At 44.0% G+C, this 22,613-nt stretch overlaps 1 protein-coding gene and 1 long non-coding RNA gene across 5 annotated transcripts in view; one reads left to right on the top strand and one right to left on the bottom strand.

The window, feature by feature from the left end:
- The window catches only part of LOC119967745, a 320,884-nt gene that overhangs the window by 159,319 nt on the left and 138,952 nt on the right, over positions 1–22,613 (bottom strand). For both annotated transcript variants that reach the window (XR_005461057.1, XR_005461058.1), the window contains exon 2: positions 6,050–6,144. This is a non-coding gene — a long non-coding RNA (uncharacterized LOC119967745). The remainder of the gene's footprint in view (positions 1–6,049; positions 6,145–22,613) is intronic.
- zmp:0000000760 (collagen alpha-1(IX) chain) overlaps positions 1–22,613 on the top strand; it is a 134,048-nt gene that overhangs the window by 26,827 nt on the left and 84,608 nt on the right. For all 3 annotated transcript variants that reach the window (XM_038800642.1, XM_038800641.1, XM_038800640.1), the window contains exons 4-12: positions 6,038–6,161; positions 10,509–10,902; positions 13,578–13,655; positions 16,477–16,572; positions 19,670–19,723; positions 21,514–21,567; positions 21,658–21,711; positions 21,819–21,872; positions 21,957–22,010. In XM_038800642.1, coding sequence (XP_038656570.1) covers positions 6,038–6,161; positions 10,509–10,902; positions 13,578–13,655; positions 16,477–16,572; positions 19,670–19,723; positions 21,514–21,567; positions 21,658–21,711; positions 21,819–21,872; positions 21,957–22,010 — 962 coding nt within the window. The remainder of the gene's footprint in view (positions 1–6,037; positions 6,162–10,508; positions 10,903–13,577; positions 13,656–16,476; positions 16,573–19,669; positions 19,724–21,513; positions 21,568–21,657; positions 21,712–21,818; positions 21,873–21,956; positions 22,011–22,613) is intronic.

Raw genomic sequence — 22,613 nt, 5'->3', positions numbered from 1 at the left:
AGACGTAAGACTGATAGAACATAGAACATAGAACAGTACAGCACAGAACAGGCCCTTCGGCCCTCAATGTTGTGCCGAGCCATGATCACCCTACTCAAACCCACGTATCAACCCTCTACCCATAACCCAACAACCCCCCCCTTAACCTTACTTTTATTAGGACACTACGGGCAATTTAGCATGGCCAATCCACCTAACCCGCACATCTTTGGACTGTGGGAGGAAACCGGAGCACCCGGAGGAAACCCACGCAGACAGGGGGAGGACGTGCAGACTCCACACAGACAGTGACCCAGCCGGGAATCGAACCTGGGACCCTGGAGCTGTGAAGCATTTATGCTAACCACCATGCTACCCTGCTGCCCCTGATGGGTCTGTAATTCCCAGGGATTTCCCTATTCCCTTTCTTGAACAGGGGAACAACATTCGCCTCCCTCCAATCATCAGATACTACTCCAGTGGAAGGTGAGGACGCAAAGATCATGTCCAACGGCGCAGCAATCTCCTCTCTCGCTTCCCATAGTAACCTTGGGTATATTCCGTCAGGCCCAGGGGACTTATCTATCCTGATGCTTTTCAAAATTTCCAGCACATCATTCTTCTTAATATCAACCTGTTTGAGTCTATTAACCTGGTTCACACTGTTCTCATGGGCAACAAGGTCCCTCTCTCTAGTGAATACTGAAGCAAAATATTTATTTAGGGCCTCCCTCATCTCCTCAGACTCTAGGCACAAGTTCCCTCCACTATCCCTGATCGGCCCTATTCTCACTCTGATCATCCTCTTATTTCTCACATAAGTGTAGAACAGCCTTGGGATTTTCCCTAATCCTTCCCGCCACGGCTTTTTCATGCCCCCTTCTAGCTCTCCTCAGCCCATTTTTGAGTTCCTTCCTGCTTACCTAGTCACCCTCTAGATCCGAGTTAGATCCTTGCTTTCTCAACCCTACGTAAGCTTCCTTCTTCCTCTTGACTAGAAGCTCTACTTCTCTTGTCATCCAAGGCTCCTTCACCTTACCATTCCTTCCTCGTCTCAGTGGGACAAAACTATCCAGCACTCGCAACAAGTGCTCATTAAACAACCCCCCACATTACTGTTGTGCATTTCCCACTTTATGCTCCTCAGCTTGTCTAATCGCAGTATAATTTCCCCTCCCCCAATTAAATACCTTCCCATACTGTCTGTTCCTATCCCTCTCCATCACTATGATAAAGGTCAAGGATTTGTGATCACTGTCACCGAAATGCTCTTCCACCGAGACATCTGACACCTGGCCTGGTTCGTTGCCGAGCACCAAGTCCAATATGGCCTCCCCCTAGTCAGACTATCTCCATATTGAATCAGGAATCCTTCCGGCACACACCTGACAAAATCTGCTCCATCCACACTATTTGCACTGAAGAGGTTCCAGTCAATATCAGGAAAGTTGAAGTCATCCATGACAACAACTCTGTTACTTCTGCACTTTTCCAAGATCTGCCACCAATCTGTTCCACTATCTCTCTGGGGGCGGGGGTCTATAGAAAACACCCAATAAAGTGACTGCTCGTTTCTTGTTTCTGACTTCCACCCATACTGACTCAATAGACAAACTCTCCTCAACTACCTCCTTTTCTGCAGGTGTGGTGCAATCCCTAATTAACAGTGCCAGTCCCCCTCCTCTTTTACCTCCCTCCCTATTCTTCTGAAAGCATCTAAACCCCGGAACATCTAACAACCATTCCTGCCCCTGTGAAATCCATGTCTCGGTAATGGCCACAACATTGTAGTTCCAAGTACTGATCCATGCTCTAAGTTCATCTCCCTTATTCCTGACACTACTTGCATTGAAACAGACACACTTTAACACATTCCACTGAGTGCAACTTTGCCCTATCAACTGTCTATCCTTCCTCACAGACATGGTGCATACTATTTCTGCCTGTTCAACAGCTACCCTATCCTCTGATCCATAGCTCTGGTTCCCATTCCTCTGCCAAACTCGTTTAAACCCTCCCAAAGAGCTCTAGCAAACCTCCCAACCAGGATATTGGTGCACCTCCAGTTTAGGTGCAATCCGTCCTTCATGTGCAGGTCCCACCTTCCCCAGAGGATATCCCAATGATCCACATATCTGAAGCCTTCCCTCCTGCACCAGCCGTGTAGCTACGTGTTCAGCTGCACTCGCTCTCTGTTCCATGCCTCACTTCCACGTGGCACCGGTAGCAATCCTGAGATCACTACTCTGCTTGTCCTGCTCTTTAGCTTCCAACCTAACTCCCTAAAATCATTTTTTAGATCCTCATCCCTTTTCTTAGCTATGTCGTTGGTACTTATGTGCAGCACGACTTCTGGTTGCTCCCCCTCCCCCTTAAGAATCCTGTAGACTCGATCCGAGTTCCCTAATACGGTCTCTGAGGAGCTAGAGTTGGGTGCACTTTCCGCAGGTATAGTCAGCGGGGACACCGGTGGTATCCCTCACCACCCACATCCTACAGGAGGAGCATGCAACTGCCCTAACCTCCATCCCCTCTGATCTTACAGAATATAGCTGCCCTGTGAACCAAATGGAACTCCGCCCTCTGACTCTGCTCCCAGTCAGCTTCACTCTCGGAAAACCCCAGGCTCCCTTCATGCTCTTTGTGGAAGTGTAGGAAACAAAATGAAAGGAGCACCTTACTCCCTTCTCACCTAACTTCCTCCGTCACCAAACTCTCACTACAGTACTCAAATGCACCCAAATTCAGCACTCAGTGCAAACCTATAGATGCCAGCAACATTCTGCTGTGAGAGCCTGAGGCACTGGTGCTCACACACATTGAGAAATCTGATCATCTGCTTACAGATCCTGTATTTAGGGTCTTGCCTCCTTCCAGTTAGATCTCAGTGCCTAGCCGCTCTTCACCTTGGAGGGCCATGTGCCTTAGGGGAAGATAGCTGGTGCTGCTGGTAGTCTTTCTCCAGCTTCTGCTGGCATTGGTGTGACATTTGCTCTTGCCCTTCACCAGAGGCACAAGGCAGAGCTGCAAAAGCTGCTTCTCCTGTGCCATGTTGAAGACTGACAGCAGAGAACTATGATTGAAGGTGAGTTAGCTGCCTTAGAACAAATTGACAATCACCTTTCCGGCAGTGACAGCATTCTTTTGAGAGAAGAAGTGCAAGGAACAACAGTTTCTCAATGGCTATGGCTGGAGCTCTTCCGTATCACTAATCAAAGTCTTACCAGCTTGTCAATTTCACTGAAGGAGCTGTCCTCGCTGTGTTCTTCTAGGCCCAACCATCTTCAGCTGCTTCATCAATGATGTTCCTTCCATCATAAAGTCAGAAGTGAGGATGTTCACTGATGATTGTACAATGTTCAGCACCATTCACAACTCCTCAGACACTGAAGCTAAATTCAGCAAGTACTGGACAATATCCAGGCTTGGGCTGGCAAATGGCAAGTTACATTTGTGCCACAGGTGCCAGGTAATAACCACACAAACACGAGAAAATCTAATCATTGCCTCTTGACATTCAATGACATTAACATTGTTGAATCCCCCATCATCACCATTCTGGGGGTTACCATTTACTAGGAACTCAACTGGGCTAGCCATATAGATACTGTGGCTACAAAAGAAGGTCAGAGGCTGGGAATCCTATAGTGAGTAACTCACCTCCTGACTCCCACCACCTACAAGGCACAAGTCAGGAATGTGATGGAATACTCCCCACTTGTCTGGATAAGTGCAACTCCCAACAACACTCAAGAAGCTTGACAAAGCTACCCGCTTGATGGGCACTCCATTCAGACATTCACTCCCTCCACGACCAATGCATATTGACAGCAGTGTGTACCATTTACAAGATGCACTGCAGGAACTCGCCAACACTCCTTTGACGCACCTTCCAAACTTGCAAATGCTACCATCGACAAGGATAAAGGTTGCAGACACATGGGAAAACCACCAGCTGAGGGACAAAGGTGCCATATAGCTCAGTCTGGATTGTGCACAGCGGCTTTTGTAGATGCAGATAGACAGCCAGCTGATGACTATATTCCACCTGCTTATCTTGGACATGAAGCTGAAAACCATTTGTTCACAGTTTATGTTACCGAGAATACAGATGAGACAGAGTTACATACAATAGCTTCCAAGCCACAAAGTTTTTATTTATACAATGTTAATGGCTTTAATTTGCTGAAATCCCTCAAGTTACAACTGATGGACATCAGCTATAAGCAAAATGTATGTTGGAAAATCATAGGGAGTTTCTCAGCTGGATGTCTTTGCAAATGCTATGTAATGCCTTTCCAACAGTGGAACTGCTCAACTGCAAGACCTGTCCACGAACATTGCAAATATCTTTATCTTTGTAGTGTGTCTTCTCTAACTTATATGAATTTATTGTACATTTCTGCATTTTATTCCCTTCCTTAGTAACAAAAAATCTATTTTCTTCAATGTAAGAATACGATTGCATTGCCACCACAACCCAGATATTGCTCCTGTCACAGGAAGAGTGTAGTTGCCTGTGATCTATGCAATGCAGGAAAATGTTGATGACTTGCTTTAAGGAAAGAGCGTTGGTCCTCAAAGGTCTACTGCAAATGTCTGAATTGTGCCTGACTGAAGGCAGCTCATGAACTCTCAATGACCAGAGTAATGATATGCAGACAGAGCCATCTCTCTTGATGGAGGCTCCTTCTTAGTTAAAGGTAGCCCTGAGGACCTGTGGAAGTAGTGCCAGAGGTACGGCTTTCACAAGGGTGTCCAAAGGAACATAGGAATTAGGAGTAGGCAATTCAGCTCTTGTAGCCTGCGCCGCCATTCAATCAGATCATGGCTGATCTCTTCCTGGTCTCAAATTCGCCTCCCTACCTGTTCCCTAAATCCCTTTAACCTGTTTTTTTAATCAGAAATATATCTATATCCTTCTTGAAATGGTTTAATGATTCAGACTCCACTGCACTACGGGGAAGCAAATTCCACAAATTCACCACCCTCTGCAAGAAGTAGGGAGGAATTCTCCGTAAGGCCCAACGCCGTTGTGAAATCCGGAGAGGTTCACGACAGAGTCGGAGCTCGCTCCTCATGACGGCTTGATCTTGCGGGGCGGCTCACCAGTTAGTGACCCAGAAGCCCATTTCTCATTCCCACCGAGGTGCGAGTCTCTGCAGGGTGCAGGTGACAGCTTTGATGTCTCCTCAGTGGCAATTTTGAAGAATTCATCGGAGCTGTTCTCCTGGCTGGTCTCCACAGCCACACTTGTGGATGGACCCAACTGCTTCACTCATTTTCATACAAATGAAGGGAGGTGGTATTAGTTCCTGGCAGGACATAAGGAACAGGAGGAAACTCCCGTGAGGCTGGCCAGATGGATGCATGTGCTCTGGGTCCTTATTTGTATCTCTTGCACCCACCTCACCCTCAGCATAGGAGCTGTCCTGTTCCTCCCAGGCAAGCTCCTCGAATGGCGAAAGAGTTTTCGGTTGGGCCATGCCTCCTCCTGTCTATGCTCTGTCCTTTTTATTGTGAGCCAGCTTGTACTTCAAGACGACAAAAAGGAAGAGTGGGAACAGGATGCCGGGTCAGATGGTAAGGATCCATGGCATGTGTGGGTGGTGAGTGGAAAATGGGATGTGATGAGGCGATGAAGTGCAGGGAAGCTGAGGAGGTATGTGGGAGGATGAGTGGTGGGCCCCAGAAGGTGGTAGTGAGTGTGCTCCCATTGGATGTGGGATGAGTGTTGAGAAATAAGAAGAATGACTTACCCTGGCTGCACAGACAAGGTCATTCATCTTCGTGCTGCACTGGATGCCTTTCCTCTTGTGCAGTTGTGCAGGGAGCTTGCTATCACCAGTGCTACACTGCCTCCCATGCAGGGTTAGTGACCTTACTTGGTCTTTGCCAGCCTCCCCCCCCCCTCTTGACTAAAATAATGAGAATTATGATTAATCTAGAGAACCTGAAGATATTTAGTATCTTAAGAAAGTGCCACTTCAATCAGAAATATAAAGGAAAATCAGAGCTTGTTTTGAAGCTAAAACTAGTGTTTTTGTTTGCAACTCAGGAATTGACTTACTCAAAGAATTCCAAGTACTATCATCCAGAGCTGTAGCAGAAGTGGAAGGTTCACAGCCTCATATCTCAGCATTCCGGCTTAATCCTTCAGTACATCTGAAAAAGGAAATCGGGTAAGGTATTCAATACTCCGCATAGTAATTATGTTTATGCCTTCTTAGTTACAGAGCTTGTGCAGTGGAGACACTAGTCCTTCATCACTGCAACATGGGGTTTCAGTAAAACCCAGTAACATCTTGCAATTGAGACAGGTAACATTCTCTTGGTAGGCTGAATATCCCCCAAAGGAAGACCACTTTATAAGGCTGAATAGAAGATTGGAAATTGAAGGAGCCGTTGGCACCTACTTTGGCAGTTACGTGTGAGTTATGAAAACCTACTGTTGTAGAATCTCTACAGTGCAGAAGGAGACCATTCAGCCCATCGAGTCTGCATTGATCCTCTGAAACAGCGCCCTATTCTCATAACCCCACTTAACCTGTACACCCATGGACATTAAGAGGCAATTTTCTATCATGGCCAATCCATCTGACCTGTACATCTTTGGACTGGGAGGTACCTGGAGCACCCAAAGGAAACCCATGGAGACACGGAGAGAAACTCCACACAGTCAGAATTGAACCCGGTCCCTTGTGCTGTGAGGCAACAGTGTTAACTAATATGCCACCATGACGCTGTATAGTTGAGATGAGTTTGTATATTAAACAGCAAATCAACTACCTCTGTTTATATACCTTTAACACATAATACAACTTCACAAGGCACTTCACAAGGGCGTTATGACACAAAACATGTCACCAAAACACAAATAGCAGAACAGGTGACCGCCACCTTGGCCAAAGAATTAGGTTAATTTGTATTGAATGAATATGCAACAATGGCCTAATGGTGTCATAAAATGGCTGGTAGAAATTGGCAGTTTCACATATAATTTTAAAAAGCTTTTTAAATCAATGTTTTCCCTTATTTTCTCCTGAAATAGAGAATCAATAAGGTTCAGCAAATGATAGTAGCATATTAGCACCCTCCCAAAGATATGCATCCATGGAATGCACCAGTCAAAGCTTGCTTTCCATCCAAGACCCATATATGCATTATTTAGCAGGGGTAACTGGAAAATAATCAGGACTGGAAACACATAATTTTTCCTTTTCCATCTGCATTTTATTCAGTTTATAGGTTCACAATAATTCAGAATATGGAAGTGCCTTGACAACTTGACAGGAATTGTATAATAACATAAAATAGAGACATGGTTAACCCTAAAGATTCCCAAACAGGTAAGATATGGCTATGGCAAGGTCATAGGGAGGGTCCAAAAGGGATGCTTTAGAAATAGCCACTCCACAAAACCCTCCCTCATCTGTGGTGTAATTCTGGTGAATCCTTTCCACACTTTCCTAAAATGCAGTGCCCGTGAATTGGCCATGAAGCTGTAGCCGAAGTCTAACCAGATTTATAAACATTTTTACCAAAGCTAAAGATGCTATATGCTTTGTAATAGCCTTACCAACTTATCCTGACACCTTCAAATATGATACAATGGGGGGCTCAGTAGCACAGTGGGTAGCAGAGTTGCTTCACAGCTCCAGGGTCCCAGGATTGATTCCCGGCTTGGGTCACTGTGGAGTCTGCATGTTCTCCCCGTGACTGCGTGGGTTTCCTCCAGGTGCTCTGGTTTCCTCCCACAGTCCAAAGATGTGCAGGTTAGGTGGATTGGCCATGCTAAATTGCCCTTAGTGTCCAAAAAGGTTAGGTTGGGTTACTGGGATAGGGTGGAGGTGTGGGCGTAAGTAGGGTGCTCTTTCCAAGGGCCGGTGCAGACTCGATGAGCCGAATGGCCTCCTTCTGCACTGTAAATTATATGATTCTACGATTCTACATGTGAACCCAAGTGCTTTGTTCTTGCGCCTCATTTAAAATCATACCACGTAGTTTGCATTAATTACCTCTCCTCTCTCTCCCACCTGACATGCATCATTCATGGTCAAAATTTAGTTCCACAAACAGGAACAGTCTGTGAGGCGGAGATGGGGGAAGGCAGAAAGAATCGGGAGGGAAGATAAGGAGTGGAGTGCTGTTGCATTCCCAGCTGCCATGAATCAATCAGCGATAGGACAGGTTAAGAATAAACAGCCTTTTCACCTGGAGAGCAATTGAGGCCCTTAACTGGCCAATTAATGGCCACTTTAAGGGCCTAACCATGCCACACTAGCTTGGGGGTGGTCGGGGGAGCACATGGGGAGGCTGTCAGTAAAAGCTGGTCGTCTACCTGTGGGTTCACTGCTGGCCCTATTAGCAGGCTGGCAACTTGGCATGTTCCCAAGCGCCACTATCAAAGTGGACAATGCTGAGGTTGAAGAAGAGGAGTGTTGTGGTGCCCTCAAACTGTAGATTTTTCTTTATGGTACCAGGGCAGGCAGCAATGCACATTCCAATAATGGTGTCAGAGCTATGGAGGAGCCCATTTCTGCCAGGGTGTATCTGTGTTCCATGGAGTGGCCATAAAGTCCCCCCTGCCCCAAAACACAACCTGCTGTGAGGCTGCCTTGATAGGAGGCTGACCGATGCTGTTAAAATGAGTGATGGTGGAAAGTGACCGCCAACTAGCCAATTATTAAATTAATTATCTGACTGCTGACCAGAGATAGCGGCCATATTGCTGCCATTCCCACTTCTGGAAATATACCATGGGAGACATCGCGATTCCCTCCCGATGCTTTCTGCTGCCATTTTACCAGGCTGACCGTGCCACATCCCATCTCCAGAGTGCTGGGTAAATTCCGGACTGTATCTTCTGGAAGACTGCTAATATCCTCCTCACTCTGTTATGTTTCTAAGCTTTCTGTCATCTGTAAACTTTAAAATTGTGTCCCCCCATATACAAAACCAAGTTAGTAATGTAAATAAAAAAAGTAGCTATCCTGGGGTCTTCCCCTAAAACAATCAGTCACCACTTCTCTCTGCTTTTTGCATCTGAGCCAATTTTGTTTACATTCTTCAAGCCCCCCTTATAACATGGAATTCAATGTTACTAAAAAATATTGCATCCAAAAAAGACATGAATCTCTGAAAGGGAATTTACAGCAAAAAGGTTTGGGAATCTCTGCCTAAAGGAATTGGCAAAGATCGGTAACACGGCTTGTATTAGGTATATCACAATTAATTGTCAGTGAGACACGAATTCAAAACTCCATGCGTGGGATTCTCCGAGCCCCCGCCGGGTCGGAGAATCCCCAGGGGACGGCGCGATTCCCGCTCTGCCGCCGGCTGCCGTATTCTGTGGCGCCATTTCTCGGGCGGGGGCTGGACTCATGCCACGCCAGTTGGGGGCCGTTGGCAGTGGCCCCCCTGCCGATTCTCTGGGCCCTGATGGGCCGAACGGTCGACCATTTTTGGCCAGCCCTGCCGGCATGGATTATGCATGGTCCCACACGGCGGGACCTGGCAGGTAAGTCGGCGTGGGCGGACTTGAGAGGGCGCAGGGAGGATCCGATTTTGGGGGGGGGCCTGTTCACAATCGGGGCCCATCGATCTGTGGGTGGGCCTGTTCCGTGGGGACACTTCTTCCTTCCGGCCCCTGTAGGGCTCTGCCATGGCCAGTGCGGGGAAGAGAACTCCCAGCGCATGCGCCAAAATACGACGGCCGGTCTGCGCATGTGAGAGATCACGCCAGCCATTCCACACATGCGTGAACTTGCGCAGTCCCTTCGGCACCAGCTGGAGCGGTGCCAACCCCACCGCTGTCCAACTAGCCCCCGAGACAGGTGAGAATTCTTCACCTTGGGGGCCAGTTGACGCCGGTTTTCCCGCCGGCGTGGGGACTTAGTCCCCGGAAGGGAGAAGCCTGGCCCATGTACTGTGAATCTGGAGTAAGAAGAATGGCTAATAACTGTTCAAACATCTATTTATAGAAACCAAGTAATTTCAGGGGCAGATGGTGGTGTATTGGTAGATTGGTTCAAATCCTACTATGGCAGCTGGTGAAATATAAAGTTTAGTTTTTAACAAAAATTAGTTTCAGTAATAGTGATAATGAAACTATCATTGATCATTGAAACCAAGTCCTTTAGAAAAGGAAATCTGTCATCCTTGTCTGGCCTATATGCGACTTCAGATCCAAAGCAATGTGATTGACTCTTAACTGCCCTGTGAACAGGCCTAGCAAACCATTCGGTTCAAGGGTAATTAGGGATGGGCAACAAATGCTGGCTTTGCCAGCAATGCCCACACCCCATGAAAGAATAAATCCCTTCGCTTTCAAGGGATGGATTCAATTTTAATAAATCTTGAACATTAATTATCTGTGGATTTTAATATTAACACGTACTTAATTATATTACCAGATTGGATTCACATTTAGTGTAATTTTTATGAATTGAGTATGTCAATTTGTTAAATATTATTATTTTGCTACTCTTTATGACAATGACAGATTCTGTTCCAAATGTTTGTTTTAGAGATGTGCATCCAAATGGAATTCCTTCTGAATATTCCATCATTGCTACATTCAAGATGTTGGAAGACACCTCACAAAGCATTTGGAATCTATGGGATGTCAGTGATACCAATGGAAGAGAGCAAGTTGGCATTCGTTTTTTTGGAGAATCAAAATCTTTAGACCTTTTCTATAGAACTCCATACGATACCATCATGTTCCGAACATTCACCAATGTGGATATACTTTTTGATGGCTCCTGGCATAAATTAGCACTTAGTGTCAATGGAAAAGAGGCCAAGTTGTTCATTGACTGTATGCAAGCCAGCAAGGTTCCGATTAGTGACCAACAGGCAATTAATGGGAATGGTTACACTTCAATAGCAAAAAGGATGCTAGATGATTCTACAGTTTCAGTAAGTTAAAGAAAAGTCCAAACACTGTAGGAATTGTTTCCAACATAAATTAACCATCAGTTAATATACTAACTTGACAAATATTACGAAGAAATGTAATTTTCTTTAACTCACCACATGCATAGAATCCCTACAGTACAGAAGGGCCCATTGAATCTGCACTGATCCTCCAATAGAGTACTCTACCTAGGCCCACAGTCCTGCCCTATCCCTGCAACCCCGCTCATTGATCATTGCCAATCGACCTGACCTGCACATCTTTGGACAATATGGGTCAATTTAGCATGGCCAATCCACAAAAACTCCCAGTTTTTGACTGCGGGAGGAAACTGGAGCACTCGGACGAAACCCATGTGGACACTGGGAGAACGTGCAATTAGCACACAGTCACCCAAGGCCGAAATTAAACCCCGGTCCCCGGCGCTGTGAAACAGTAGTGCTAACCACTTTGCCACCGTCCCATCCTTGAACATAAAATCACAAATTAGATCCTATCTTCTGCTTGACATTGTGAATAGATATTTATGGCCCTGTCATTGTGTGGGAGGGGCTGAAAAATGCAGCAAGTAATTCGAAAGTCTAATGACTTCAGTGAGACCAGAAGATCCTGTTGGTGAGAAGGGCTATAAAATTTTGCCTTGAGTTTTTCACAAGGACTTTATTTCTAGTAACTATCTCACATTAACAATTAATAATAGAATTCCCTCTGAATATTAACATTACTATGCAATTGTCTTCAAATTAATGGAAATTTTATACTGATATCCTTGACAATCATTTAAACACTTTATAAAATGTGACTGCAGGAATTAAAATCTCCTCATTTCAAATTCAGCACTTTTCTAAAACCACAAAACCTTTGCAATTGTTGTACTGAAAAAAGGAACAAATTGCACTGGAAAATGCCAAGTGCCACTGCAGTGCAAAGGTCTAGGCTGACACTTCAGTCTCCTCCTCTTCTTCTTAGGCCTCAGGATCAAGAATGACTTGCTTTCACTTCAATTCAATGGTTTCTGAGATGACTGATCATTCCAGTGCATGAACTTCAGACTTTGTCACATGTGGGGCAGATGGTGCTTGAGAGGGTGGGGTTGATGGGCTGTTTGGGAGTTTGTACATTCTCAAAGGCTCGGTGCAGGCTCTACTTTGCCATCACAGTCTCTCGATGTGTTCGATAACTTGGTCACCAGCCAGGAATTCCTATGAGTCAGCGGGGACGTTTGACCCCTTCGACAATGATTTGAGGACATCGCTATAACATTTCCGCTCTCCTCCTGGGTGCCTCCTGCTACGGCTGAGTTTGAGTTTCCAGAAAAAGGTGCACCCCTGCTTTGTTCCATTAGTTGGCATTCTCCTGCACATTATGTCTCACCTGACATTCTCATTGACCTTCTCCTTCCCATCATGATGAAGTACATTATTGTATCCTGGATAGTAAATAATGTTTCTCCTACCACTATATGTAGATCTAAAATAAAAACATTTGTTTCTGTTCTCATAATTCTACAACACAGGCCCAAGCCAGTTGGCTCAATTGGCTTGCTATGCTCCACACGAGCTTCCACCCACTCCACTTCATTTCCACCCATCAACATATCCTTCTACTCCCTTTTCCCTCATTTATAGCCTTTCCTTAAATGTATTCATCTTTTTACCTTAACCATTCCTTGTGGAAGCGAGTTCTACATTCTCACCACTCACAGGAAAAATATATTTCTCATGAAATCCCTATTGGATTACTGAACCCTTTTATAATCTTAAAGACTTCCATCAGGCCACCTTTCAGTCTTCTCTTTTCTGTCAAACTTGTCCCAAGGATTAAATACTCTCATGGATGTGTGTGACAACTTCTTCAGCTCCTCTATTACCTTTTTCTAAACGGAGATCACAAAATGTTGACAATGTCCATGTCAAGTCACCTGAACTCCCAAGCTATGATGGCATCGCGTGACGGCATTCAGTCTGTCAATTTTGGGGTTGTCCTTGAGTGTCCTGACATTCAGGTTACAAACTTCAATTTTGGTAAGTGGAAGATGCCTGCGCAATTTAAAAAATATGGTGTGGTCGTTGCTGGCTGGCCACTGGTCTCAGCAGAGCTGAATGGCAGAGGTTACAAGACGATTGGAGGCCAGAATCTGCTGTAAACCAGCACGGTCTGCAGGAACGTACACAGATACACAGTCGGGACACAGGTTACTTGCATCCCCCCACCTTCATCCACCCCTATCTACCTCCCTCCCCTCCCTGCAATATCTCCATATCTTCCCAAGTCCTTGCTGCAGTAGCCTTCTATTTGAGTCTTGCTGACTGAGTCAGGTAGAACTGCACTGTCAGAGGCAGCGTGTCACTGTCAGAGGTGCTGTCATTTGAATGAGATGTTAAACCAAGACCGCAACTGCCTGCTCTGGTGAATATAAAATACCCGATGGCATTATTTTGAAAAGAGCAGGGAAGTTCTCTCTGGTGTCTTGGCAATTATTTAATTCCCAGTCAGAAAAAACAGATTATCTGGCCATTATCACATTGCTGTTTATGAGAGCTTGTGTGCAAAATTAGCTGTGCATTTCCTGCATTTACAACAGTAACTGTATTTTACTGGCTGTAAAGAGCTTTGAGACATCCTGTGGTCATGAAAAGTACATTTTAAATGCAAGTCTTTCTTTTTTACATGTCAGCTTGATCTGCAACAGCTAGAGCTGCATTTTGATCCAGACAAAGCCTTTTTGGAAGGATGCTGCGAATTATCTGACCCTGTAAGTGTGCTGCTTTACACTATTTCCCACTAGTTTTAAATGTTTCACAAATGCGATTAAATCCATAAATTTTATAATTAGTGATTGTTTATCCAATCTAAAGACAAGTCCTTTTTTTAAAAGGCAAGATAGTTCATGTCAGATCTTAGAACATTATAGTATTGTGTTAAAAGAAAAGGAGAATAAACATGTTCAAATTGCTTTATTCAGTTTTGAGAAAAATATCAGTGAAAAATAAATCAATGTAATTGATGATGTGCAGCAATGAAATCCCCGTTACATGTGGTGCTTTGGCATTCTGACTGTGCAGTACAGAGAAATATGAAAGGTATAACCTATCACTTGTTTGGGAGCGGGTTGGGGGGTGGTAAGTGAACAAAAGCTCTTCAATTGAGAAAGTATAATTCCCTGGGCAATCTAGAATGAGAGGTCACAGATATAGGTTGAGAGGCAGTAGAACAGGGGTGGGCAAGCTACGGCCCGCAGGCCGCATGCGGCCCGCCAAGGGTCTTTATGCGGCCCACCAAGACAAAGTCATAAAAAAAACCTTTAAAAATTTTTTTTTTTAATTTTAAGGTTAATGGAAGGGGGGGGGGGGGGCTGTTGGGTTACTGGTATAGGGTGGATACGTTGACTTGAGTAGGGTGATCATTGCTCGGCACAACATGTGTTTCATATTAAGTTTCTACTTTAAAATATTAATTAATAAAAATTAATTGTTTTTTTTTTCTTTAAAAACCTTTTACTTTGGCTATTTTAAATATTAATTATTTTACTTAATATACTATGCGGCCCTTTAAAATTGTGAATTTCTGAATGTGGCCCTTGCACGGAAAAGTTTGCCCACCCCTGCAGTAGAATGTATACTAAGATGAGGAGGAACTACTCAATGAGGGTGGTGAATATGGAACTTGCTGCCCCATAGTGCGTTTGAGTCTGAATCATTAAATGGTTTCAAGAAGGAGATAGATGTATTTCTTATTTTTTTTAAATGGGTTAAAGCGATATGGGGAACAGGTAATGAAATGAAAATCACTTATTGTCACAAGTAGGCATCAAATGAAGTTACTGTGAAAAGCCCCTCGTCGCCACATTCCAGCGCCTGTTCGGGGAGGCTGGTACGGGCATTGAACTGTGCTGCTGGTCTGCTTTGGTCTGCTTTCAAAGCCAGCGATTTAGCCCTGTACTAAATCAGCCCCTGTGCTAAACCAGGTAGAGCGGTAGATTTGAGACCAGGAAGAGATCAGCCATGATCTGATTGAGTGGTGGAACAGGTTTGAAGGCTGAATTGCCTATGTTATAACAATTACCAATGATACAGCTCTTCCTTTGTGCGTTTCCCTGCCTAGTTGATGCGCATATAACTACAAAGCTGAAAAAAAATATTTAGAGCTTCTATCTCACGGAAGCCAGTCCCTGCAATGTTTTTGATGGGTGGCCTGATTTATTACAAAAACACTTGTAGTTAAAATAATAAACAATTTATTAACATTAACCTGGGGTAAACTACATACAAGACAACAGATGAACAACAACAAAATCATGCACATGCAAGCTTTCTCTTTTACCTCCTCCAGCCAGCGGCCAGTCAGCTGACTTTTACAGTCACTTATATATTAGTGAGACCCCTAGTGGTCAATTGGTGAATTACAGCACAACCATGATATTGCTACAGTCCCCATGCAATAACCTGCTCTCAAACCTCAGTTCACATCTTGACAACTGTGACAAATATCACATCAGCAGATGAGACAATCCATGGTACTCTAAAACAATCAACAACATTCTAAATAAAACAACCCACAATATTATTTTTTAAAAAGTCAATCTGCCCTATTTCCCAATGTTAACCGAGCTCTTCAAACTTCCAGGATCCAGATCTGCATTTTAGCTAAAAACTAAAATGAGCCTACCCAGGATTTGTTAAAATCAGACCAATAGCTTTTGAGATGTAGGGGCTAATTCTCCGGCTGCGTTGCTCCCGGCGCAAATCTCGCTATGTTGGGAGAATTGAGGGAGAGCCCTGAAATGGGATTTGCACCAGGGGCAAATCAGTTTCCAATTCTCCCAGCCTTCTCCAGCTGGTTTGATCATGATCTCACCCACAAAGGGCAAGAGCCTGATTACAAATCATTTGCATTCATTTTTATCTTATCAGCGAGATTAAAGTTGAATGCAGCAGTCTCCTGGTATTCACTTGAACCTGAATCACTCTTGGCCCCTAAAAGTGGGGATCAGATGGCATGGACACCAAGGGGGAGAAGGGGGGGTGAATACCTTCTCTACACTTACCTCCAGGGTGCCAAGAGGAATCCTTCAGGGCACGTGGGAGATTGGGGGTGGGGGTGGTTCACAATGCTGGAGGGGCTCAGGTGGGGGGTTCTTCCCGAGAGGGCCATGTGGCAAGTCTTCCATCTATAGCTTTGAAAATCTTTAAACTTTCTTTCAGCATGTCAATTTTAAAGAGTTGTCATTGTAATTAAAAGTCTTTCCTCTGTTGTGTTGGACACCTTTAAAATGCTTTTTCACATTCAATTTCATTCCCCTTTAACTTTTTCAAGCCTGAAAAGCGTAAAAGCGTTGAACTGCATTGCTTACATTCAATTTCATGGTCCATTACCTTTTACAAGCCCCATGGTTGAAATGTCCAGGCTTTTTCAAAGGAAGGTTAGCTTTGTTTGTTTTTATAGCTCTTCATGGTCTATTGACTCTGAAGTGCTTCCTCTTTTGAGAAAGTCTAAACTGTATAAAGTCCAATCTTTCTGCTTAATCTAATCCATCCAGCATCTTAAAATACAAATAACAAATTCAACTGTTTCAGTGTGACAAGACTACAGAATACAGTTTTACTGGGAATCCATCACCTTGCAAATGTTCCCATAGACAACCAGGGCAACAGGATAACACAGGTCTACAGGTAAACTGTTCTTATTCATAATTATATTGTTATGGAGTCTGACAACAAAATTTGCCTCCATAGTACTCGGTGCAACAAGTGTTATTTTGCCTCCTAAATGGCTTCTGTGTCAAGCTTTGGTCCTCCAGACACTGGTGTCACTTTGGTAAGTGCCTTAGTGTGTCTACAGAGGGCATCAGTCTAAAGATTGAAACATTGACAGATTGTGACTGTCATCACCATGTAATGTTAGTTTGATCTCAGCACTACCCTTTGAAATGCAATACTCGAACTCTTAAACACTCAGTTGAACATGGCCACTCCTGAAAAAGCAGTGCTATTTAAAGGGATCATCAATTTCTTTAAGGTTAGTTGCTGGTTGATTTCTAGTAGTTCCTGCTGTGATTGCAGAAGTGTTTGTTGGCTTGCCCTGTGTTTAAAGATACTTTTTAAAAATAAATTTAATTTATGTACCCAATTATGTTTTCCAATTAAGGGGCAATTTAGCATGGCCAATCAACCTAACCTGCACATCTTTGGGTTGTGGGGGCGAAACCCACGCAGACACAGGGAGAATGTGCAAACTCCACACAGACAGTGACCCAGGGCCACGATTCGAACCCGGGTGCCCAACTCTGGTGCCCAACCTACTGAAACATGGGCAACATGCGTATAAATGAAAGCCACGCTGTCACATGGAATGTAATAGGGCAGCAGCCCTTTGAGGCACTTCAACAAGAATCTGCTGCCTGGATTGTTTTGGATGAGCCCTGTAGTATTCGGCAAGGAAGCATGTCAACCTCATGTGGGTATGCTGCATTTGGCACAAACTCGTCACCATGAGGGCACAGCCCTTGCCACCAACTATATAGCAAAACAGCCCAAGAGGAGTAGAAGGAAGAAGTCAGGAAAAGGCAAACATCACAACTCTGGGCTGGGCTGGCCATGATCATCTCCTCTGACTGAAATACCAGTAAATACAATCCCAATTCCCCATTCACCAACAGTCCCACACATAACCTTTCCTGAGTAGTGACTGCATGAATGTAACATAACATAAAGTCACAACAAAAAAATTTCCAAAGAAAATCTATAATTGAGATCATGCCATAGTGCATACAAATATCAATTAATCACCCTTGTGCATTCCCTTAGTTCTTGCTATCTTTGCCTTTGCCTCATCTATGCTCCCATGCATCTATGCAATCACAGCCAAGTGAATTCAGCATGATCAGTGGAAGGCAGGGAAGACTGCAAAAGACCTTGAGATAACCTTGATCAGCTCTGGCCCCAGAACATCTGACTTTTGAATGCATCACCTTGGCATAGGCAACAGCAGTTTGGACTGGCTGGTTGACAGGGAACAGCAAGAGCACTGGTATAGCTGCAGTGGAAGGAAGACCTGTGTTGTCATAAAGAGAGAGGAAAGCAGGTTCTTTATTCACAGTGCCTTCACGAGTCCCCAAGGACAACACTTCAGGAATCCTATCTTGCATTGGAAGATTTCTGGATTGCAGTGACACTCTGCAAGATTTTTTGGGCATTGGGATTCACAGCTTTGATGGCAATAGTTTGGGCCTGTGTGGGAGCAAGCTGAGCTTGCATGACAGATTTCTAAACTTATATCCCAACATTGGGTGTTTTTTCCTTTTGCACCTGCTTCTCAGAGCTGCAGTTACTCAAAACTGCCCTTACCACTGGCTTCACACCACAATCACATCAATGAGAAGGCAGCACAAAGTTTGTCTGTCGCCTGGTTTGGAAGTAACACATAAAGGATCCATAAAATAATGATGTGAATTGGAGATTGTTTACGCAGCTGGGAAAAATATTACCTAAGCTTGATTGACAATTTTATGTGGTTATAATGAGTTATTTTGTCTGTGATCACACTTGTCAATGTCTCAATGTTTATTTGCACAAGATGAAGATGTGTTATGTGCTTAAAGCTTCTGTTATTGATACTTTAATTATCTGTTTATTGGACATTTTCATACAGTTGTAGGAACTCCAGTTATTTTGTCTCAAATAATTATGCATCAGTTTTTTTCTCAGCAGTCTCACACATGCCATTGCTTACTATTGGGTTCATTGGTTCTGTACACAGTGGAATCTGGATGAATGAACATGGATGGACTGTGAGTTGTCATGGGACTATAAGAGAATTTGGGGTGTGCAGAGGGCATGAATTGGTACTGAGTTGGCATGGGGGCTATAATGGGTCATTAGGGTGGATAGGGGAATTGAGTTTGCATGAAAGGGGCATGGGTAAGACCTTTTGAACTTGCCTTTTAAAAAGTTCCTGATCAAAACTATGAATCACAACTCTGCTGTGTTCCGTGAACCATGAGTCATGGAGAAGCTGGCCCAACACCACGGAAAGTGCAGTGGTGCCTACCCCAGATTCACCCTTATTCTGCGTTGGTGAAAATTGGGGTGCCTGGAATCCCAGAATCTGGTCACATCCATTATTTTTAATTCAGTGTCCTTCTGCCTTGCAAAAAAATCCACATTGGCTGATCTTGATCACTTGTTTGATGTCATTGAATGCTTTGTGGCACTGCATCCAGTGCAATAACTGTCACAGCTGTCTGATCCTTTGCCAGGTTTGTCTGGATGGCCTCCTATGGATAGATGAGCTCCTCTCCAATTCCTCCAATGCCTGCACAGAGGCTTCCAGTGCAATGTTAAAAATCTTTTGCACCCCAATTGCACCTTCCAGATCAGACTCCCTTTTAGAATGATTTCAAGCTGCTTGAAATCTAAAAGGTGCAGGCTGGTGTAAGCAGTGATAGCCTCTCACAATTTTGCACCTGCTTCTCAGACGTGTAGTTACTCTAAAAGCGCAGTTACCATTGGCTGCACACTACAATAACATTACTGAGCAGGCAGCACAGATTCCCTTTTGCCTGCTCTGGAAACAACACATAAGGAATACTCATACATTATAATTTTTGCATCCATTTTCAGGGGGTGATCAATGTTCATGGTCTTCACTGGAAGCTTTTGTGAAGGAAATGTAGGTAGGATCAGGGATGACATCAATCCACAAGGGACTAGGAGGACTGTATCTTTTATTTCACACAAATAATTTGAAGTGTTTTTATCTTCACACCAGGGGGAGAAAGGTGAAAAAGGCACAGCTGGAAAGCCTGGAAGGCCTGGGTCTCAGGTAGTCCACTTATTACATCCTTGGGGTATTTCTGATTATCTGAAGGCTATGTCCCACATTAAGAAATTACCTCCAGGCAATACCTGAAAATGGATATCAGATGTCTTCAGTGATTTGTGGCATTGAGGGAAAAAAGATTACTTTTACTATTCATATGTTACAGAACATGGGATCACCAATGCAAAATAACTGCAATAATTTTATCTTGTAAAAACATTTATTCCAAGGGTGCAATCAAATATATCTTGGACTAGGGCAGAATGGTGGCACAATGGTTAGCACTGCTGTCTCACGGCACTGAGATCCCAGGTTCAATCCCGGCTCTGGGCCACTGTCAGTGTGGAGTTTGCAAATTCTCGCCGTGTTTGCATGGGTTTCGCCAGCATAACCCAAAGATGTGCAGGATAGGTGGATTGGCCACACTAAATTGCCCCTTAATTGGAAAAAATGAATTGGGTACTTTAAATTTATAAAGAAAAAACATATCTTGGACTAGATTTGCCTCTTGGCAGGTGTGGTGTGGGTTCAGAGAGAAACTTTCAGAAGGTCAGTGCAGAAGAAGGCCATTTGGCCCATTGAATCTGCACTGACCCTCTGAAAGAATATTCTACCTAGGCTCACACCCCCACCCTGTCCCTTTAACCCCACCTAATCTTTGGACTAAGAAGCAATTTAGCATAGCCAATCCACTAACCTGCACATCTTTGGACAGTGGGAGGAAACTGGAGCTCCTGGAGGAAACCCAAGCAGCCATGGGGAGAATGTTTAAACTCCACACAGTCACCCAAGGCTGGAATGGAACTCAGGTCCCTAGTGCTGTGAGACAGTTCTTGGGCAAATGCTCTGCCGCGTGCCCATTTTGCTCATCCTCCATAAAATGCGCCCATTCATTTGTAGACATGTCACAAAAGAGGTGGGATAATCAGCCTAATAAATCTAAAGACCTGGGAATTATAAATAGTGCAGGAATGATGTTTGTACGGGGTGGGTGTGGCAATGGATGGGATGGGGACTGGTTTGGGTATTCGTGCTGGGAACAAGTGCACATCTCACCCTGCTGAAAATATGCCTCTATCCGAAGGTCCAGAAAATACCAAATGACAACTGCTATTAAGTAGGCCATACCTTTGGATTATGAAGGTGATACTACCTTCAGACATTAGAACATTCTTGATCATTTCTGTAATCCTTAAATCATTATCTCACCTTTGCCACCCCAACTGCAGTTACTGTCTGTACACAAAAAAACATTTTTGAAGGATACATAGGGAACAGTATCTTTTATGTCAGTGTATTTAGAGAATAAATTAAATAATAAGAGAATTTAATAAATCAATCTAAAACTAACTATATACATGGAATATTTTGTGATATACAACTTCTGCATCAACCCTTAAATGTACTAATCTTTTCTGATAGTTAATATAATTTATAATGCATTATAAATTACATTTATAAAGTAAAACAGGAAGAAATTGAACCAAACCTCTTCAATTCAAATCAATAAATTAGGACCGAATTGTAATTTAAAGTGATGGCCATTGTTGCATTGTGCTTAATACTTCATTTCACATTATCCTATAATCTACGGGGGTTTATCATTTAGTGAGTTAAATGAAATGTGTGATGTGGCCAGTGCCCAAATAGCTTGTTCAGGCTTAAATCGTTGCAGGAAAAGATTGGAAAATCAGTCAAACACCTTTATAGCAACTAAGAGCTCTGAAAATGATTAATATATCTATCTAATTTTGTGCATTCTTGCTTGCTGATTTGTGACTGTCTTGATGTAGGGTTTAAGGGGTGACACTGGTTACTATGGAAGAGTTGGTGACACTGGACCTTTGGTAAGTCTTTTATCATTTTACTTCACTTTAAGCATTGGATACATATGACTATTTAAATTAGCTCAAGTGCCTACTTTTCCTTTTTTCCAGGGTATAGCTGGAATAAAAGGAAACAAAGGAATAGAAGGAAGGCCAGGCCACCGGGTATATCTTTAAACACAACGTCCAATTGACTTTTCTCTTGTTTCCTAAATAATTTCTGAGACTGGACTAACTCCACATTAATGAAAATACGTTTTTCTTTCACCCAGGGTATAGATGGTCCAAAAGGATATAAAGGATTGCAAGGAACTGTGGGATTTAAGGTGAATTCACAGTAGATACTTTAGATTTTTGTACACATAATTGTGTTATTTAAGATTCTGAGGAATTATTTCATTTTATTTCAGGGAGTTTCAGGACCACCAGGACTGAGAGGACAAACAGGAGCACAAGGTGAAAAGGTATGTTGAAGCAAGGAGTTAACATAAAAATATAGAAAATAGGAGCAGGAGAAGACCATGTGACCTTCGGGCCTACTCCACCACTTATTCTGATAATGGCTGATTATCCAACTCAGTAACCTGTTCCTGCTTTGCCCCCATATCATTTGATCCCTTTAGCCCCAAAATTTATATCTAACTCATTCTCGAAAACATATAGGGCAGGATTCTCCTTTTGCCAAAGCTGAAATCTCGAAACACAATTGGGCAGAGAATAGGTTCCGACGCCAAAATCGCGGCCGGTGCCTATTTGACACCAAATCGCGATTCTCCGTTACCTCAAGTACAGTAAACACCGGGACCTCCGCGATTCTCCTCCTCCGATGGGCCGAGTTCCCGACGGTGCGGTTCACTTGTGCTTTCAAAAATCATGACATATAGAGGAGTGACTGCAGGCTGCCGGGCTACTGGTCCGGCTGGCTGCGGTGGGGAGGGCCCTGCCAGGGTGAGGTGGGGGGGGGGACAGGCTGAGTGTCCGATGTGACCCTCCATGGGACTGGGGCGGTGCCCAGGTACGGACCGCCATTACCGCAGCCACCTTGCTGTGCACGTACTGACCACCCA

This window comes from Scyliorhinus canicula, chromosome 6 (assembly GCF_902713615.1).
Source record: "Scyliorhinus canicula chromosome 6, sScyCan1.1, whole genome shotgun sequence".
Classification (NCBI taxonomy): Eukaryota; Metazoa; Chordata; class Chondrichthyes; order Carcharhiniformes; family Scyliorhinidae; genus Scyliorhinus; species Scyliorhinus canicula.
This window is presented reverse-complemented; position numbering and strand designations above follow the sequence as displayed.